Source organism: Amblyraja radiata, chromosome 32 (assembly GCF_010909765.2).
Source record: "Amblyraja radiata isolate CabotCenter1 chromosome 32, sAmbRad1.1.pri, whole genome shotgun sequence".
Classification (NCBI taxonomy): Eukaryota; Metazoa; Chordata; class Chondrichthyes; order Rajiformes; family Rajidae; genus Amblyraja; species Amblyraja radiata.
This window is the reverse complement of record NC_045987.1, coordinates 8,770,620-8,788,491: the sequence shown is the minus strand read 5'-3', so window position 1 is coordinate 8,788,491 and position 17,872 is coordinate 8,770,620. Positions and strand designations below refer to the sequence as shown.

The 17,872-nt window shown below is 40.7% G+C and overlaps 1 protein-coding gene across 1 annotated transcript in view; it reads left to right on the top strand.

Moving 5' to 3' along the window:
* Positions 1–17,872, top strand: part of ciz1 (CDKN1A interacting zinc finger protein 1) — a 38,301-nt gene that overhangs the window by 4,154 nt on the left and 16,275 nt on the right. Inside the window, exons 3-9 of the mRNA XM_033048597.1 lie at positions 3,800–3,978; positions 7,446–7,600; positions 9,737–9,845; positions 10,586–10,691; positions 13,534–13,607; positions 14,147–14,211; positions 17,118–17,297. Coding sequence (XP_032904488.1) covers positions 3,800–3,978; positions 7,446–7,600; positions 9,737–9,845; positions 10,586–10,691; positions 13,534–13,607; positions 14,147–14,211; positions 17,118–17,297 — 868 coding nt within the window. The remainder of the gene's footprint in view (positions 1–3,799; positions 3,979–7,445; positions 7,601–9,736; positions 9,846–10,585; positions 10,692–13,533; positions 13,608–14,146; positions 14,212–17,117; positions 17,298–17,872) is intronic.

The following is a 17,872-nucleotide window of genomic DNA, read 5'->3' as shown; positions in this document are numbered from 1 at the left end:
TGAGTTTCTAGTGCTACTTCCAGTATTTCACCTGGAGCTGGTGTGCATTGAAGGTCCACTGAGCCTTCAGGAGAGATGCAGCACTTCACCCATTGGGAGGAGGCAGATGAGAATGACCCTGACAGTGACTTCTGCTGTAGAAGGCAGGATTTCAGCAAAGCATTCGACAAGGTTCCACATGGTAGGCTGCTCTGGAAGGTTAGATCACATGGTATCCTAGGAGCTGAATAGATAGAAAATTGGCTTCATGGAAGGAAGCAGAGGGTGATGGTGGAAGGTTGCTTCTCGGACTGGAGGTCTATGACTGGTGGTTTCTAGTTTCTGGGCCCATTGCAGTTTGTCATCTATATCGAAAATAGACAAAAAATGTTGGAGTAACTCAACGGGACAGGCAGCATCTCTGGAGAGAAGGAACGGGTAACGTTTTGGGTCGACTGGTCGGAGAACTAGGAAGGGGTAGGGATGGAGAGAAAGGGAAAGCAAGGGTTACTTGAAGTTAGAGAAGTTGATGTTCATACCGCTGGGGTGTAAGCTGCCCAAGCAAAATATGAGGTGCTGTTCCTCCAATTTGCGCTGGGCCTCACTGTGACAATGGAGGAGGCCCAGGACAGAAAGGTCAGTGTGGGAATGGGAGGGGGAGTTAGTGTTTAGCAACCAGGAGATCAGGTAGGTTTAGGCGGATGAGCGGAGGTGTTCAGCGAAACGATCGCCGAGCCTGCGCTTGGTCTCGCCGGTTTCACCATCCCTCCTTCCCAGTTCTCCGACCCGTTTTACTCTCACCGACTACATTTTATCTCTGTTTGCTTTGTTGTTACCTTCTCCCAGCTAACTGATCTATTCTACTTTTTCCTTGATCTCCATTCCCTTTGTCCTGTTGTCACAACACACTTCCTTTTCTATGTATCTCCCTCTCCCCTGACAACAGTCTGAAGAAGGGTCTCAATCCAAAACGTCACCCATTCCTTCTCTCTAGAGATGCTGCCTGTCCCGCTGAGTAAATCCAGCATTCTGTGTCTATCTTAGGTTTCAACTAGCATCTGCAGTTCCTTCCTACACATCTTCTATAAGATGTTGGTGAAACTGCATTTAGAGCATTGTATCCAGTTCTGGGCACCATGTTTTTCGAAAGATGGTGTTTAAGTTGAAAGGTGGAGAGAAGATTTACAAGGATGTTGCCAGGACTCAAGGATCTGAGCTCTAGGGAGATGTTGATCAGGCTCTATTCCCTGGATCACAGGAGGATGAGGGGTGATCTTATAGAGGTGTATAAAATCATGAGAGCAATAGATCGGGCAGACGCACAGAGTCTCTTGCCCAAAGTAAGGGAATCGAGAACCAGAGGGCATGGGTTTAAGGTGAAAGGGGAAACATTTTAAAGGAACCTGAGGGATAACTTTTTCACACAAAGTGTATGGAATGAGCTACCGAAGGTGGGAGTTGAGGCAGGGACTAACGTAACGTTTAAGAAGCAATTAGACAGTTAGGGTGGGTTTGGAGGGATATTGGCCAAATGTAGGCCAGTGAATCTAGTGTAGATGGGATATGTTGGTCTGTGTGGGCAAGTTGGGCGGAAAAAACATAGAAAATAGGTGCAGGATTAGGCCTTCGAGCCAGCACCACCATTCAACATGATCATGGCTGATCATCCAAAATCAGTACCCCGTTATCTAACTCACTCCTGAAAACATCCAGTGAATTGGCCTCCACTGCCTGTGGCAGAGAATTCCATAGATTCACAACTCTCTGGGTGAAAAGGTTTTTCCTCATTTCAGTCCTAATTTGTCTACCCCCTATTGTTAAACTGCAACCCCTGGTTCTGGACTCCCGAAACATTGGGAAAAATGTTGCTGCATCTAGCCTGTCTAATCCCTTAAGAGTTTTATATGTTTCTATATGATCCCCTCTCGTCCTTCTAAATTCCAGTGAATATAAACCCAGTCGATCGATTCCTTCATCATATGTCAGTCCAGCCATCCCGGGAATTAACCTAGTGAACCTACGCTACACTCCCTCAATAGCAAGAATGTCCTTCCTCCAATGAGGAGACCAAAGCTGCACACAACACTCCAGGTATGGTCTCACCAGGGCCCTGTACAACTGCAGTCAGACCTCCTTGCTCCTATACTCAAATCCTCTTGCTATGAAGGCCAACATGCCATTTGCTTTCTTCACTGCCTGCTGTACCTCCATGCTTATGTATGGATGTACTGATGTACAAGGACACCCAGGTCTCGTTGCACCTCTCCTTTTCCTTCACATTAGGAAGGGCCTGTTTCCACATAGTATCACTATGACTCTCTAAGATTAAAGGATAGTTTAATGAATTGCTGGATGTTAAGGTTCCCCTATTGGATAAGCAATTGCTGTGGTCTTAAAACCTATAGCCTCCAAATGACATTCCCTTCATTCCCCTCAGTTTTCATTCTTTTATTAAAGTGCCTAGTCTGTTTTCTTACTTTATGGTTCATGCAAAGGTTTTTAACATTTTGTATGCATATATGATCTTTCCAAAGTACTCCTTGATAGGTTAAAGAAAAAGTGAACATTGACCATTCACAACATTGACCATTGACAATAGCTGGCCAATAGAGTATTGGAAATGCAAGAAAACCGTGGGTTAGTTTATACACACCAAATTTCCATAAGCATCAATTTTAATGTTAACCTGATAATCTATTTCAGTGTTGATAGATTAAGGTTGACCAGAAGCTGTGGAGCACATCACTCTCTCTAAAAATAGTAACAGGATATTTTGAATTTTAAAGTCTCATCCAAAAGCTGACATCTCGAACAGCAAAATTATTTGCCAGTGCCCACGTGGCATGATGTTCTTGTGACTATGGGTGGGATTTCAAACTACTGCAAACTAAATTATACTTCATAGTACTACCCATGAAGTCATAGTTCATTTTTACAACACCCAATTGTAGTCAAAGTGATACAATTAGAATCACAAGACACAGAAACACAGCTTACAAATTCCATTTGCTAGCAATTGCTCTGTGACGTTTTACAATGTTTAACAAGTGTAAAACAATTCTGATTATGGCCTCATAACTGTTAAGGAATGAATTGCTATATCTGTGTCCCATGTTGGGGTCAGGGATTTGACTAATAATGGCACCAATAGTATATTTAAAAATATTAATTCAAAGCTTACAATGATATGTTTCAACAGTTTGATGCACTAGCTCTAAGAAGCAGTACTTTAAGCCTTCGGAATGGAGGACTCTGAGGTTTTGTAAATCTGATAATAGGTAAATCTAAATAGGAAATCCGATTTGAAGGGTGGATTTGCGAAGATACTTTTGTCGCAGTGTTTTCAATAGTTGAATGATGTGGGAACATTTCCATTCTTAATTTCAGGAAATACATTTGTCCCATAAAAATGTTGACTTTTGCACTTAATTAACCAAAAAAAATGATTGTAACAACTTCACATGTGCACATGCCTGGCTTGATTTATACCAGTCGTGCTGTCAGGCTGTAATAGGAACTTACAGTGCAGTGATCATTTAAATGAATGTTTTAACAAGGGAAAATCCACAATAAAAGAAAAAGGGAAAAGTGTCCCAATAGAGAATTGGAATTACAGATCAAGTATCAATTAGTATATCGACAGATGGTTGTGTAACACAATCCTTCAATGAATTGCCTCTGCTCATTAAGAATTAAAATTGCTGGTGTCTCTTATTGTGTATCAGAAAACTATGATCTATTACATTTTGACTTTAATCCACAAATAATTGTGCCTGTTGGGAAAATATTTGTTTTTATATGTAGATAATTTTCTTTGTAGGGCTATGCAGCAACAGGCACAAACGTTTCATCCTCGCCATCCTCTCCAACAGCCGCGGCACCAACTTCAGCGGCAGCAGAAGCAAATGCCTCAGCTAAACTTGCATCCATCCACTCAAACTTCAATCCTTAATCCCAATCCTATGCTACAGCGTACCCTGATAATGCAGCAGATGTCAGGTGGGATCATACTGTTGAAAGTTATTAGCAAGAATACAATGACTGAGACTATAGATTAAATTGCTATTTTAATATTGTTATAACTTATGAAATGTTCACCTCTTGGTAAAATTTTGAACTTTTTCTAAGGTTTACTGGTGATATTTTAAATGAGAAAATGAAATAATTTAAAATAGTTTGGATAATGAGTGCAGACATCCTTTAATAAGTTAGCATTTTATCAACTTTGTGTGAGTCTGCGGTATAATTTTTTGTGGCTGAATTGAAAACATGAATTAAAAATACATTCTGTTCCAATAAAATACACACTGATGGAGTTCAGTAACTTTTCCTGAGCATTAAGGGGCTCTCCCATTTGGGCGACCTAATTGGCGCGTTTAGGAGAGTTTGAAAAAAATGTCATGTTGAAGACCTCCTTCGACTATGTTGAAGACTAGCTACGACTAACTTCAGGGAAAATCGAACACCAAATAATGGAGAGTGAAGACGACCTCCCTTCGACTATGGTGAAGACTATCTACGACTACCTTCGACTAGCCTCGATTACCTACGCTTAACATGCCGGCCTACTACGACTAAACCTACCATGGCAACCTATTTTTACTCACGGGCATTTATCAACATGTTGAAAAATACGCCGTGGCCTAGCTGAGGCCTCGAGTACGCAGGGACTACTCTCGAGCATGAAGGAGAGTTACAAAGACCTCCTATGACCTCGTGTCGACCATGCTGCGAGTTTGAGTCGAGGGCAAACTCGCCAGAACTTGCGGATTAGGTCGCCCAAGTCGGACAGGCCCTTTAGCTTATCTAAACAAAAGGTGTATTTGGTAGCTATAGTGATTGGAATAATTCATTATTTGCCAAATGAACTAAGTTTAAATCTTAGCTCCAGTAGTTGGATTTTAGATTTAATCTTTTGTGGTTTGGCAATTCTCGACTTTTGTGTGCAACATTGAAGAATTCTTGCAGCTGGTGATCTATATTTTTTTATAATAATCTGCAACAAATTTGTTTTTAATGTATGTAATCATATTGAACTGTCTTGTAAATAATTCTGACGATTACTCGAGGTCAATTTAAATTTAACAGCATTTTCATTTCTTTTACCTACTATATATGAATGAACATGAACCTTCTAACTTTAATTAGATTCTGTAGGAAAGTGATCCTGTTAGATCCTGAAATATACTTGTTTCGAATTTGCGGCTACTTTATCCCTTCACATCACTAGAGATGTCACTCAGAATGAAAGGACGTAATTTTAGGAAGGAGATGAGGAGAAATTTCTTTAGTCAGAGGGTGATGAATCTGTGGAATACTTTGCCACAGAAGCCTGTGGCGGCCAAGACTGGATATTTTTTACGGCAGAGATAGATAGATTCTTGATTAGTATGTGTCGGAGGTTATGTGGAGAAGGCAGAAGAATGGGGTTGGGAGGAAGAGATAGATCAGCCATGATTGAATGGCGAAGTAGACTTGCTGTGCCGAATGGCCTAATTCTACTCCGATCCTTTATGACATTACTTAACATAGCTTAACATCCTCTCCAGATTGTCATGGTCAGGGAAAATATGCTACATTCTTGTTTAATTGTGATTTTTTTTTGGTATTGTATTTGTAGTGTGATGTCTGATTTATGATGGACTGCTGAAAGCTTTCAGAGATGGTGATGATTTGCCTTGTGTACATCACTTTATAATGGGGATTATTTAAATTGGACCATCCAATGAGAACCATTTTCTCGGTGAAACAGCTCTAAATACTGAAAGTAAACACTGTTTTGTGTTCAAAAGGGAACTGCAGATGCTGGAATATCGAAGGTACACAAAATTGCTGGGGAAACTCAGCGGGTGCAGCAGCATCTATGGAGCGAAGGAAATAGGCGACGTTTCGGGCCGAAACCCTTCTTCAGACTGATGGGGGGTGGGGGAAAGAAAGAAGGAAAAGGGGAGGAGGAGGAGGAGCCCGAGGGCGGGCGGATGGGAGGGTGGGAGGAGACAGCTGGAGGGTTAAGGAAGGGGAGGAGACAGCAAGGGCTAGCCAAATTGGGAGAATTCTATGTTAATGCCATAAGGACGCAAGGTCCCCAGACGGAATATGAGGTGCTGTTCCTCCAATTTCCGCTGTTGCTCACTCTGGCAATGGAGGAGACCCAGGACAGAGAGGTCGGATTGGGAATGGGAGGGGGAGTTGAAGTGCTGAGCCACCGGGAGGTCAGGTAGGTTATTGCGGACTGAGCGGAGGTGTTCGGCGAAACGATCGCCCAACCTATGCTTGGTCTCACCGATGTAAATCAGCTGACATCTAGAGCAGCGGATGCAGTAGATGAGGTTGGAGGAGATACAGGTGAACCTTTGTCGCACCTGGAACGACTGCTTGGGACCTTGGATGGAGTCGAGGGGGGAGGTGAAGGGACAGGTGTTGCATTTCTTGCGGTTGCAACGGAAAGTGCCCGGGGAGGGGGTGGTGCGGGAGGGAAGGGAAGAATTGATGAGGGAGTTGCGGAGGGAGCGGTCTTTGCGTAAGGCAGACATGGGGGGAGATGGGAAGATGTGGCGAGTGGTGGGGTCACGTTGGAGGTGGCGGAAATGGCGGAGGATTATGTGTTGTATTTGCCGGCTGGTGGCGTGAAAGGTGAGGACCAGAGGGACTCTGCCCTTGTTGCGTGTGCGGGGATGGGGAGAGAGAGCAGTGTTACGGGGTATGGATGAGACCCTGGTGTGAGCCTCATCTATGGTGGCGGAGGGGAATCCCCGTTCCCTGAAGAACGAGGACATTTCCGATGCCCTGGTATGAAATGTCTCATCCTGGGAACAGATGCGGCGTAGGCGGAGGAATTGGGAGTAGGGGATGGAGTCTTTACAGGGGGCAGGGTGGGAAGACGTGTAGTCCAGATAGCCATGTGAGTCAGTGGGTTTGTAATGTATGTCGGTCAGGAGTCTGTCCCCTGCGATGGAGATGGTGAGGTCAAGGAATGGTAGGGACGTGTCGGAAATCGTCCAGGTTTATTGGAGTGCCGGATGGAAGTTGGTGGTGAAGTGGATGAAGTCAGTCAGTTGTGTGTAGGTGCAGGAGGTGGCGCCAAAGCAGTCGTCAATGTAACGGAGGTAGAGGTCGGGGATGGGGCCCTGGTACGTCTCGAACATGGATTGTTCAACGTACCCGACAAAGAGGCAGGCGTAGCTGGGGCCCATGCGTGTGCCCATAGCTACGCCTTGTGTTTGGAGGAAATGGGAGGAGTCAAATGTAAAGTTGTTGAGGGTGAGGACCAACTCCGCTAAGCGGAGGAGAGTGTCAGTGGCTGGGTATAGGTTGCTCCTCTGGTCGAGGAAGAACCGGAGGGCTCCGAGGCCATCCTGGTGGGGGATGGAGGTGTAGAGTGACCGGACATCCATATATTGTGGTGACTCCATATTGCCAACACATCGTATTTTCTAAATGTCTGATTCTCACGTACAATTTTATAGGTGGTCTTCCTGGATACAGCATGCCTACACCCTTCTTCCCACCGGGATCCAGAGCATCAATTCTTGGCACCCCTCCCGTTGGCATTCAACTGCAGACTCCTCGCATCAGATTTGGGAGCCATCCCTTCCATCCGCATCTTCGCGGATTCAATAAAGTAAGGAGAAACCTCATAACAGAGTGAATAGTTTTTTATGAAACGATTGATGCAGGCGGATATGTTTAAATATCATGTAAATTCAGGCAAATCGTAATAGTAGTGTCTGGTTTTCAATTGCATAGGTTAAATATCCAATCAAATGTTAAAAAAAAATTTGGATATTTTTTTACTAAAAAGAGTACTCTCCACAGCTAGGTTAATGTGAGCCACTAAAATGCATTCAGTTAAAAGTAGTTAGTGTGAGAAATGAACTAAAATATAGAAACATAAACTGTAGTTCCATTTCAATGACTTGCCTGGTAATCCCAGATGATACTGGATTCTCTAAAATGAAGGCCTGGATGAAAGACTATTGGGCTCTATTGGGTGGAGGATATCTGTGACAATGGTTTCCAAACATGCCTTGTTTTTAACCAGTTAACAGCGCAAAGGTAATGTTCACAGAGAATGCCCTCCCCTAGAATCCTCCGCAAATACTCAATTGCATCTTCAATGTACTGGATCTAAATCCTGGATCTGTGTATTTTACAATATTGTGAGAGTCCATATGAACTACCATGGTTCTGAAAGGAGGTTAGCCATCCCCTCCTCAAGGGCACTTAAATATACTTTGACGTCGTATCATTGTTTTTCAATGAGCCTGTGATTAAAAGTAGCATGAAATATAAACTGAAAATACTGAAAAAAATCAGCAGATCTGGCAGTGCTTGTGGAAAGAGAGACAGTTCATGTTTCAGATTGAAGACCCTACAAGTTCGTCAAAGTAGCAGAGAAGGTGGAGAAGGACAAATGGAATGTTTATAACAGGGTGGTATATGGCGATTTAAAAAAAATTTTTTTTTAAAGCACAATAATCTGACAAAATAATGATTGTATACTCGATTGAAATAAAGGAAAAAATTGTTCACAGAGTTTCTGCTGCTTGTGAGACCTTAGTTTTTGCATTCTGGCAGAATATTTTGTGACTCCTCAGTTAGAATTTATTTTGAAGCATTAACTGGACAGGGCAGAAAGTGTGGAGGCTGGGGTTGGCTCAATTGGACGGAATTTCCATCAAGACCACAGTTAACACTAGTTTACACACGGCACAATTCAGAACATTACACAAATTTCATACATTCAGAACAAAGAGACACGGTCAGAAATTTTGTTCACATAATTGCTATCAACTGGTAATGAAACGTAAAATCAACTGCAGTGCTAAAAATATGCGATGAAAATATATGAAGGAAACTCATTGATGTAAAATCACTCCAGCTCTCCATAATCACTTTTGCTCTCCCCAGAAGCTATCTGATTTGAATATTTTCAATAATTGGTATTTTTATTGCTATCACTCAGAAATTGCCATTAAAAGCAACATCGCAAAGTTAATTGACGGCTGTATTGGCCCTGGCGTGTAAGTGAGTGTTGGAATCTGGAATTGATGGGAATGCAGGAAAAGTAAAATAGGATAGTAGGTGGATGCTTATTGGTCAGCAGAGGCACGACAGGCCAAAGGTCTATTTCGGTGCTGTGACTATTACGATAACTGAAGAACTATTAGTCATTGAGAGTATTGCTTTAAAGACGGGGGTTAATGAATTGGAAACAAAACAACATATTTAGTTTTAATTTTAGAGATACAGTGTGGAAACAGGCCCACCGACTCTGTACTGACATTGGGACAATTTTACATTTATGCCAAGCCAATAAACCTACCAACCTGTACATCTTTGGAGTGTGGGAAGAAACCGAAGATCTCAGAGAAAACCCACATGGTCACAGGGAGACTGTACAAACTGCATACGGACAGCATCCGTAGTTTGGATCAAATCTGCGTCTCTGCCGCTGAAAGCGCTGTAAGGCATCACTCTACTGCTGTGCCACCCCATATGTATTCACAATTCACATATGTAGTGTGAATTCACTTTAGAATATGGATTTTCAGGAAATTGGGTACCTCTTTAAAAGTTTGTTTTCTTAGTCTGCTTTTCAGGATCAGGTATATATCATGGATAATGCAGCTAATAATGAATATGTATGTACATCTTCACTACAGCTTCTTGGATAACGTTCCAATCTGATGCCTTAGCCCATATTTAATGTCTAGTGCGTAATTTCTCACTGAAAGCAAAATGTTCTGACTTGCAGGATATTAAGAGAATGCAAGACATGCGAAGAGATCGTTACTCTCCAAGGGAGCCATTCAGGGCAAAAGTGAATAATAACAAGACAACGCCTGGAGTAACGGTGACAACAGGTACTGATTATGCAAAAGAAATTGTGTTAACACAGACATGCCCCGAATCCTTAAAATAAACTGCAGAATAAAAAGGGGAACATCAACCATTTATGCTCCATCCTAACATAGATATTTTAGATTTCAGATGTAGAATGCGATGGATCAGTATTCTTTTTACAATAGATAAACAAAGCATTGTTCACTTATTGTTCACATTATTGGCAGTACAGGTTTGGTTTGAATTGTTAGTTGAAAGAATCTGAAGTGCAAGTTGTCATTCTTCCACTCCTTGCCTCATTTTGGCCTTGCGGTTGTTGCTGCTAGCATTGGCAGGAGTGGGATGCCTGGGAACACACTAGCTTATTCCTTCTATATCTTTTTCTTATTCCATTCATGCTGCATCCGTCACAAATAAAATAATTTAATAATGTAATGACAGGGTGAAATCAAAGGAAATGTAAGTGTCAAATGACAGAAGTTATTTTATATTCTGAACCCACTCCAATACTTGTGCCTAATTGGAACCATATTTGTCATTAAATTGTAATGTTAATTTATGAAGTCTGAAACCACTTTTGTAAAGTTGCAAGAAATTGATTTGGTAATTTAAAATGTGTAATCCTCTCCATCAGTATAACAAAATATTGAGTTAAGCAACTTGGTATGGTGACTTTTATTAGACCAAATTAATCAATGGGAAGGTAAGCTTTTTCACTTGCAACTTTGTAAATAGAAATAATTGTATTATTTTGCCTCAGGTAATAAACATGTTGATACAAAGAAGGCAGCTGTTTCTCTATCTCTGAAAACTCAGGACTCCATGAAAGCTGATGAACCAGAAGTAAAAAGGAGAAAGCTTGGGAGGTACTTGGGATTTTATTTAAATTGGTTCTCTTTATCCTACCTTCCCCTGGGACATCAAGTATTCATAGACATTGTTGATTTTGATCAGAAATGAGCCTTTGACAATAGATCCACAGTGCTGCAAATAAATCTTCCATGACATGCTTCATCACCTGCTGAAACCATCATATAATCTTTTGTTACTATTAATTGAAAATGAAAATTATGAATCCATTTAACATATTTCCAAGACAATATGAGATATATAATTTGGAAAAATTAAGGTATATTTATTTTTTAATTCAAATAGAATAATATGATGATCTTGAAATACTTAGAATGACCTTGAAATACTTAGCTCTTTTGAGGAAATATATGTGAGGAAAAGAGACACCATTTTATGTTGTGCAATTCAGACATTCGCATAAAATAGCCATTTGAGTTTCCAGCAAAATCGTGTTTCACTAGCAGCACTTCAGAATTGCTAAAGTTGGAATTGTAATTATCATTCACCATAGATAATGTTGTAAATGAGCAAAGAATGAGCTCCGGGTCTTGAGGGGGTGGGAGGTGAATACACCTTTAACCCTGGGGAATAGTTTATACGTAATTGAAGCTGTTTGTTTCTTCAAGATAAATTGTTTATCTCGACGGTCGAGGCTTTATTTCTACTGAATATCTTTGTGCATATGTTTTGCACAACACAATAATGTGAGTCAGTTGCATGTTCTTATTTTGAATTTCGAACGCAGCAATTGGCCTAACCTGGGGGGATGCCCAAGGTAATTTAGATGAACTTGTTTTAATATTTTTCACTCCAGCTGTTGACTTGGAGTATTAACACCATGGACTTTTAAACCAGTTTGTATGACGCTCTGTGAAGTAAGACTGCAATCGTCTGATAATAATTGTTTAAATAGGTTTTTAAATGGCAAAATTGAGCTTAAGATTTGTAGCAGTGACCTTAAATAAGTAAAATGCATGTCTTTAAGAAAATAAAACTTCTTCAGTATTTTAGAATTCAAATAAAATGTTTATTGATGATTTATGGGCACCTTTTCTTACATTTTTAATAAATCTGCCATATAGTTGCATTTAAATCGAATTGCTACTCTGCCCATCATTAAGAAGATCCTGATGGCCCATTCTCAGCTTCACTCTCTTGGAGAATAAAAATAAATGTAAGATACCGTAAAACTAAAATTAAAACGTCAAGATGAAGAAAAATAACTAAACTACTTACCTGCCCTTAATTTCCCCCTGGAGTCAAATATCCCATTTAAATTAATGTGGTCAAGCTTTTAATCTTGACCATCTCTGCTATAAAGCTGAGGAGTAGAATGTAAAGAGCATCTGGCTCTTTAAATCTGTGCTCCAGTTTATGTACAATTTCTGTGCTTCAACAGTGGGTGAGTAATAGAAGGCTGGCCGTTCACTACAAAATTACTGGATTAAGTATGATCTAGCCTAGGCTAAGCTGTGTCTGGTCTCAAACATAGAACAGCACCAGAAGAGGTTTTCCCAGAAATAATGAAGCAGTACAGCAACTGGGAAAATTATGAGTATGTAGATCGATTATTAACGTTACAGGGTGGAAATTATAATACTACATATCCTATTTTTGTTTCTTCTTCTCTTCCTTCTTAAAAGGGGCTATACATTTTAAGATTTATAGATCATCATATTATTGTATTTGAATTGTTTTCAAAAAGCAATTTCCTATTGTGACTTTAAAAATAAATATACCCCAGTTCTTCACAACTCTGCACTTCATTTTGGCTTGGGACATAGAGAATGAGTTTGGAATTTTTTGGCTTATCTGGTTGTAACTAAGAGACAAAATGCAAAAAAAACTCAGTAGGTTTTCCTAAGCCACCTCAGTCCCCCTGTCCGTTCCCTTACCGATGTATTTGTCTGCGGCCTCTTCCATTGCCAAATTGAGTTCGCATACAAACTGCATGAACAGCCCTTCATATTCTGCTGGGGTGCCAATTCTCCAATTGCAGGTAAACCACCCTCTTTCTCCTGATCTATGCGGGTTCTCTCTTTCACATTTTCTTTCCCCTCTTCCTACTCACCCCCACCCCATCATTCTGATCTACCCACTGTAGCTCCTTTAAGTTCTACGTTTTCACCTTCACCTTTCCTTATCAGATTCCACCATCTGTAGCCCTTTGGGTTCTCCACTTATCACCTCCAGCCTATGTTACTATCTCCACCTTCTCTTCCTCTCCAACTCATCTGTGAATCAGCCCCTGGATTCACCTTTCTCCCAGCTCTTGTCCCACCCCTTCCCCTCACCTCTTTCTGCTACTTATCTCCCCTCACTCCTGACCCAAAACAATGTCTGTCCATTTCCCACCAGAGATTATGCCTTGTTTGCTGTGTTCCTCATGTAGTTTGTTTCTTTTGCTCAAGATTCCAGATCTGCAGTGTCTTGTATCCCTAAATAAAATGTGGTTTACTGTCCAGTTAATCCTTTGGATTTGGTGATACTGATTGAACGAGAATGTTGTCACTAGAAGGATAGTATTCAAGATAAACTTGTGTCCCGTGTATAAATCCATTATAGAATAACAGTTATAGAATAAAACAATTTGTGAAAATTAGCTCAAAGAATCATCCAGTTATATCATTTACAATTATCTTGAGGGTTTTGTTCCATTCTTTCAACTGGATAAAGTGCTGTTATTCCCTTTTCCATTAAGCCTTAGCAATTAAAAATTCTGTGCGCCTAATTCATCGTGGTTGGAAATCTTCTCAATATTAAAAAAATTATTTCCATGATGCCCTCTGCTACTTATGTCCTGTTACTTCCATTAACTCAGTGGGATTTAACAAAGTCATTTTCTTCTTTCTGCAGCCAAAATGATGATGATGTAATTGAACAGTCTAATTCGGGCGAGCCAACCATATCAAAGAGTACAACGAATGAAGGTGATTTAATGAAAATTACTTCGGGAATCTGTAATAAAAGTGCAGAAGTACTCTGCTTTAACTAGCAAAGGCCAACAAATCACCTGCACTTTAACACTTAATTGTAACATCCAGTGATATATATCTGTTATAAAGGTGTATTGTCAGTTGAGGGAGAACTTTGGGACAATCACTGCGAGAGTAACATTCAAGTTATTCTCAAGTAAATATCTACGGATTAACTGTAATGGAATAAATCAGGTTGTTGAATTTATCACAGAACTTTTACATAGTTTGAGTTTTTTTGTAGTTTTCTTACCTGGATGAGATTCTGCTGTCCTCTGTAGCGTCCAATTGTAGTAAGAGAACGTGCCAATGTAAACTTTTTCCAATAGATTCACGTTTCTTCAAAATTAGAAGCTTTTTTAGCCATCTGCTATGGCTATATTCTATATTCTATAGCCTCTTCTGGATCTATCCTGGTAGTGGCAGCTAGATTCCAGTCTGCCTGTCAGATTGCTTGGAAAAGCAGTTTATTTAAAAAAAAATTCTATTTACAGAAACGGATAAAATTGAAGAGAGTGCAGCTGGTGAGAATTTAGAACCCAATGCAGCGAACACAGAGGTAAGAATAACTTTTTTCACTGTATGGTTCCTTGCATTATGCCTTTGGTCAAGTGGAGGAAGCCATAATGGTTTAATGGAAGACAGATATCCCCATTAAACGTGCGTATCTTTGGATGGTTCTCAGTGTAGTTCGTGGCTTAACAAGGGCGGGTTGACATAAACCAAACATCATTATTTTTCTTTGGAATTTGTGAAGATCACTTATCAAAGATAGTGTGGTTTCTGATAATTTTTTTTTGCTTTTGCAGATTGCAATAAAATTAAAATGCACCCTTTTGTTATAGAGAAACAAGGTCAGTGTTGGAGATATCAGTGGAGAATACAAATATGCTAGGGCAGTTTGAGATTGAGACGGAGGTGATGCTGAGGCTATTGAAGACATTAAGTTCCCACGGCTTGATGGGATCTATCCCAGGTTATTTAGGGAGGCAAGAGCAGAGATTACAGAGGCCTTGATGAGGATCTTTGTTTCTTCTCCAGTCAAAGGCGAGGTCCCAGAGGGCTGGTGAATGGCCGATGTTGTTCCTTTGTTTAAGAAAGGAAGTAGAGAGAATCCAGACAACTATAGGCCAGTGAGCCTCACATAAACTAGTGGGAGGGAAACTATTGGAGAGAATTCTTAATGTTAGGATTTACTCCCATTTGGAAAAGAATGGGTTAATTAGGGATAACCTGCACGGTTTTGTACGCATCAGGTCCTGTCTCAATAACTTAGTTGAGATTTTTGAGGTGACGAAGGAGATTGAAGGTAGGGCGGTGAATGTTGTGTTCATGAATTTTATCAAGGCATTTGATAAGGCCAGTCATGGTAAGGTGATCCAGAAGATTAAGATGTAATAAATTCATTATGACTTGGTCGTATGGATTCAGAACTGGTTTATTCATAGAAGACAGGGTTATGGAGATGGGTAGATATTCTGGCTGGAGGTCTGTGACCAGTGGAGTTCTGCGGGGATCTGTGCTAGGACCTCTGCAGTTTGTGATAGAAATAAATCACTGAAACCTAAATGTAAATTTGGTGATAACACCAAAATTGGAGGAGTTGCAAACAGCGAGAAATGCTGTCAGAAGATACAGCGGGATATAGACCAGCTGTAGAAATGGCGGAGAAATTTTCAAATGGAGTTAAACCCAAGCAAGTGTGAGGTGTACTTTGGGAGGTTGAATGTAAGGAAACAATAAACAGTTAATGACAAGACCCTTAACAGCATTGATGTGCAGAGGGATCTTGAAGTTCAAGTTCATAGCTCACTGAATGTGGCAGCGCAGTAGATAGAGTAGTTAAGAAAGCATATGGTATGCTTGCCTTCATTGCTGGGAGCAGTGAGTATAAAATTCACAAAGTTACGATGCAGGTCTACAGGACTTTGGTTAGGCCACATTTGGATTATTGCGTGCAGTTCTGGTCACCAATTGCAGGTAAAATGGGAGGCTGTGGAAAGGGTGCAGAGGAAGTTTACCAGAATGCTGCCTGGATTAGAGAGTTTCAGCTACAGAGGTTGGGTAGACTTGGATTGTTTTCTCTGGAACATCGGAGGTTGGGTTGAGACTTGATAGAAATATATACAATTATGAGAGGTGTAGATGGGGTAGAACCTTTTTCTTAAGATGGAAATGTTCAACACTGGAGGGCATTGTTATAAGCAGAGAGGGGGAAACTTTAACGGAGATGCAGGTTTTTTACATAGAGTGATGGGGGTCTGGAATGCACTGCCAGGGGGTGGTGGAGGCTGATACGAAAGTGGAATTTAAGAGGCTTTTGGATAGGTGTACAGAAGTGTAGGGAATAGAAGGATATGGATCATGTACGTATGGGCAGATGAAATCAGTTTAACTTAGCATCATGTTCGACACAAACATTGTGGGGTGAAAGACCCTTTCCTGTGCTGTATTATTCTATGTTATTTTTCTATGAATAGGTAATACTAATTATGTAGGAAATCCCCACAATAGCAGAAAAAATACTGTTCCAATTAAGCATGATGTCAATCTTAGATTTCAAAGTCTATAGATTTGCACTAAGAGATGGCCAAAGGTGATATGGCTTTCTTGTTTTGATTGTAAAATCTCTATTGTTAACTAATGAAGAAGTATTGATGGTAGTTTGGGGGCGCGGGATCTTTATTCCAAGAAAGTTCCCATCTAGTGCAATTTAGTTTAACTTTGAGATGATCCACAAGGAAAATGCTAAAAGTGAATTTATTTAAGGCCCCGTCACATTTTCCAGAGTTACTCACGAACTCTCCCGAGTTTTCCCCTTGATGTCGGGTAATGTCGGTAGCGAGCTCGTAGGAGTCCGTAGATGTTTCGTAACAGCTCGTAATGCCAGCCGTAGGAACTCGAGGCATCAGGTAAGTCGGGACGTTTTTTCAACATGTTGAAAAATGTCCACAAGTTTAAAAAAATAGCCCCGAGTACCTACGAATGGCTATTACCTTAATTCACCGAGTTCGAATCAAGGGGAAAACTCGGGAGAGTTCGTGAGTAACTCGGGAAAGTGGGACAGGGCCTTTAATCGTGGATCTCTCATTGATCATGATGCCCTTTTATGCCAAGTGACAGTGATACAATTTGGGCCTAAACCTGGTGACATTTCAGGAGGAATGTTTTGTGAATTGTTTTATCTTTTGTAACAGTTTGTTCCTTCTGGTTGAGGAAACGAAAGTAAAAGAAATGGGATATGTTTGTTATTTTGCAACTCTTGATTCACATACGTATCTTTGGAAATGAGGAATTGTTTGTGTAAATGATGCACATGATACTACGATGATTTGTATGCCACATGTCAATTAACAAAGCAAGTATTGTGCTTTTGCTGACTATCCCCCTCTGTTCAAATTGGTCTTGATTCCCACTGAATGATAGGGTTTACTGTGAAAACAAGTATAAATATGTATCTTATAGGTGCTGAGTACCATGAGTTCACTGAAAGTAACGATCCAGCAGAGCAGTGAGAGTCGGGCAATCAGTACGTCTGTAGCTGATTCTGGATCCATGGGCAATGAGGACTCTGGGGAGGAGTTGGATTCCATGCCTATCAAGTTCATCTGTTATATCTGTAATGTCAACTGCTATAATCAAAAGGTAAGGCAAGTGGCACTGACTTGTATAATTGAATGAACAATGGAAAGGATCTTTGATCGTTTGTATAATATTCCCCTTAAGATAGCTATTCACAACAAGCTTAATTTAAATGACGAGGAATCTATAGTTTGTAACTGGGAAGACCAGTTCATACATGTAAAGAAGTTATTATTGATGCAACAGCTGCACAGGCAAGGCTGTACAGTAAATGAATCTGCACCAATCCAGGCGGACTTTCTGCTTGAAACAATTGCGCAGAAGCTGGTAATTCACAGTGGCTCCCTCTAGAGGTGGTATTGGATGGATGTATCGTGGGGAGATGCACAGATGCAGTCTGAGCCATATCCCTCTGTTTACAGTGGCAAATTGGATCAGCAACACACCTTTATTCTGATGAAGTAGCCAGATTTCCCCTGTATCCTACACTTTAACACTTGCACTCAGCTCGGAGCAGAATTGCTTCCATTCGAAAGGGGAATAAGGTGAATTTTCTGATACTGTATGAAAGTTTAAAAGCCAGAGCAACAGGCTGCCAAATTACTGTGTGCTTTATATACTGTAACCTGACACTCACG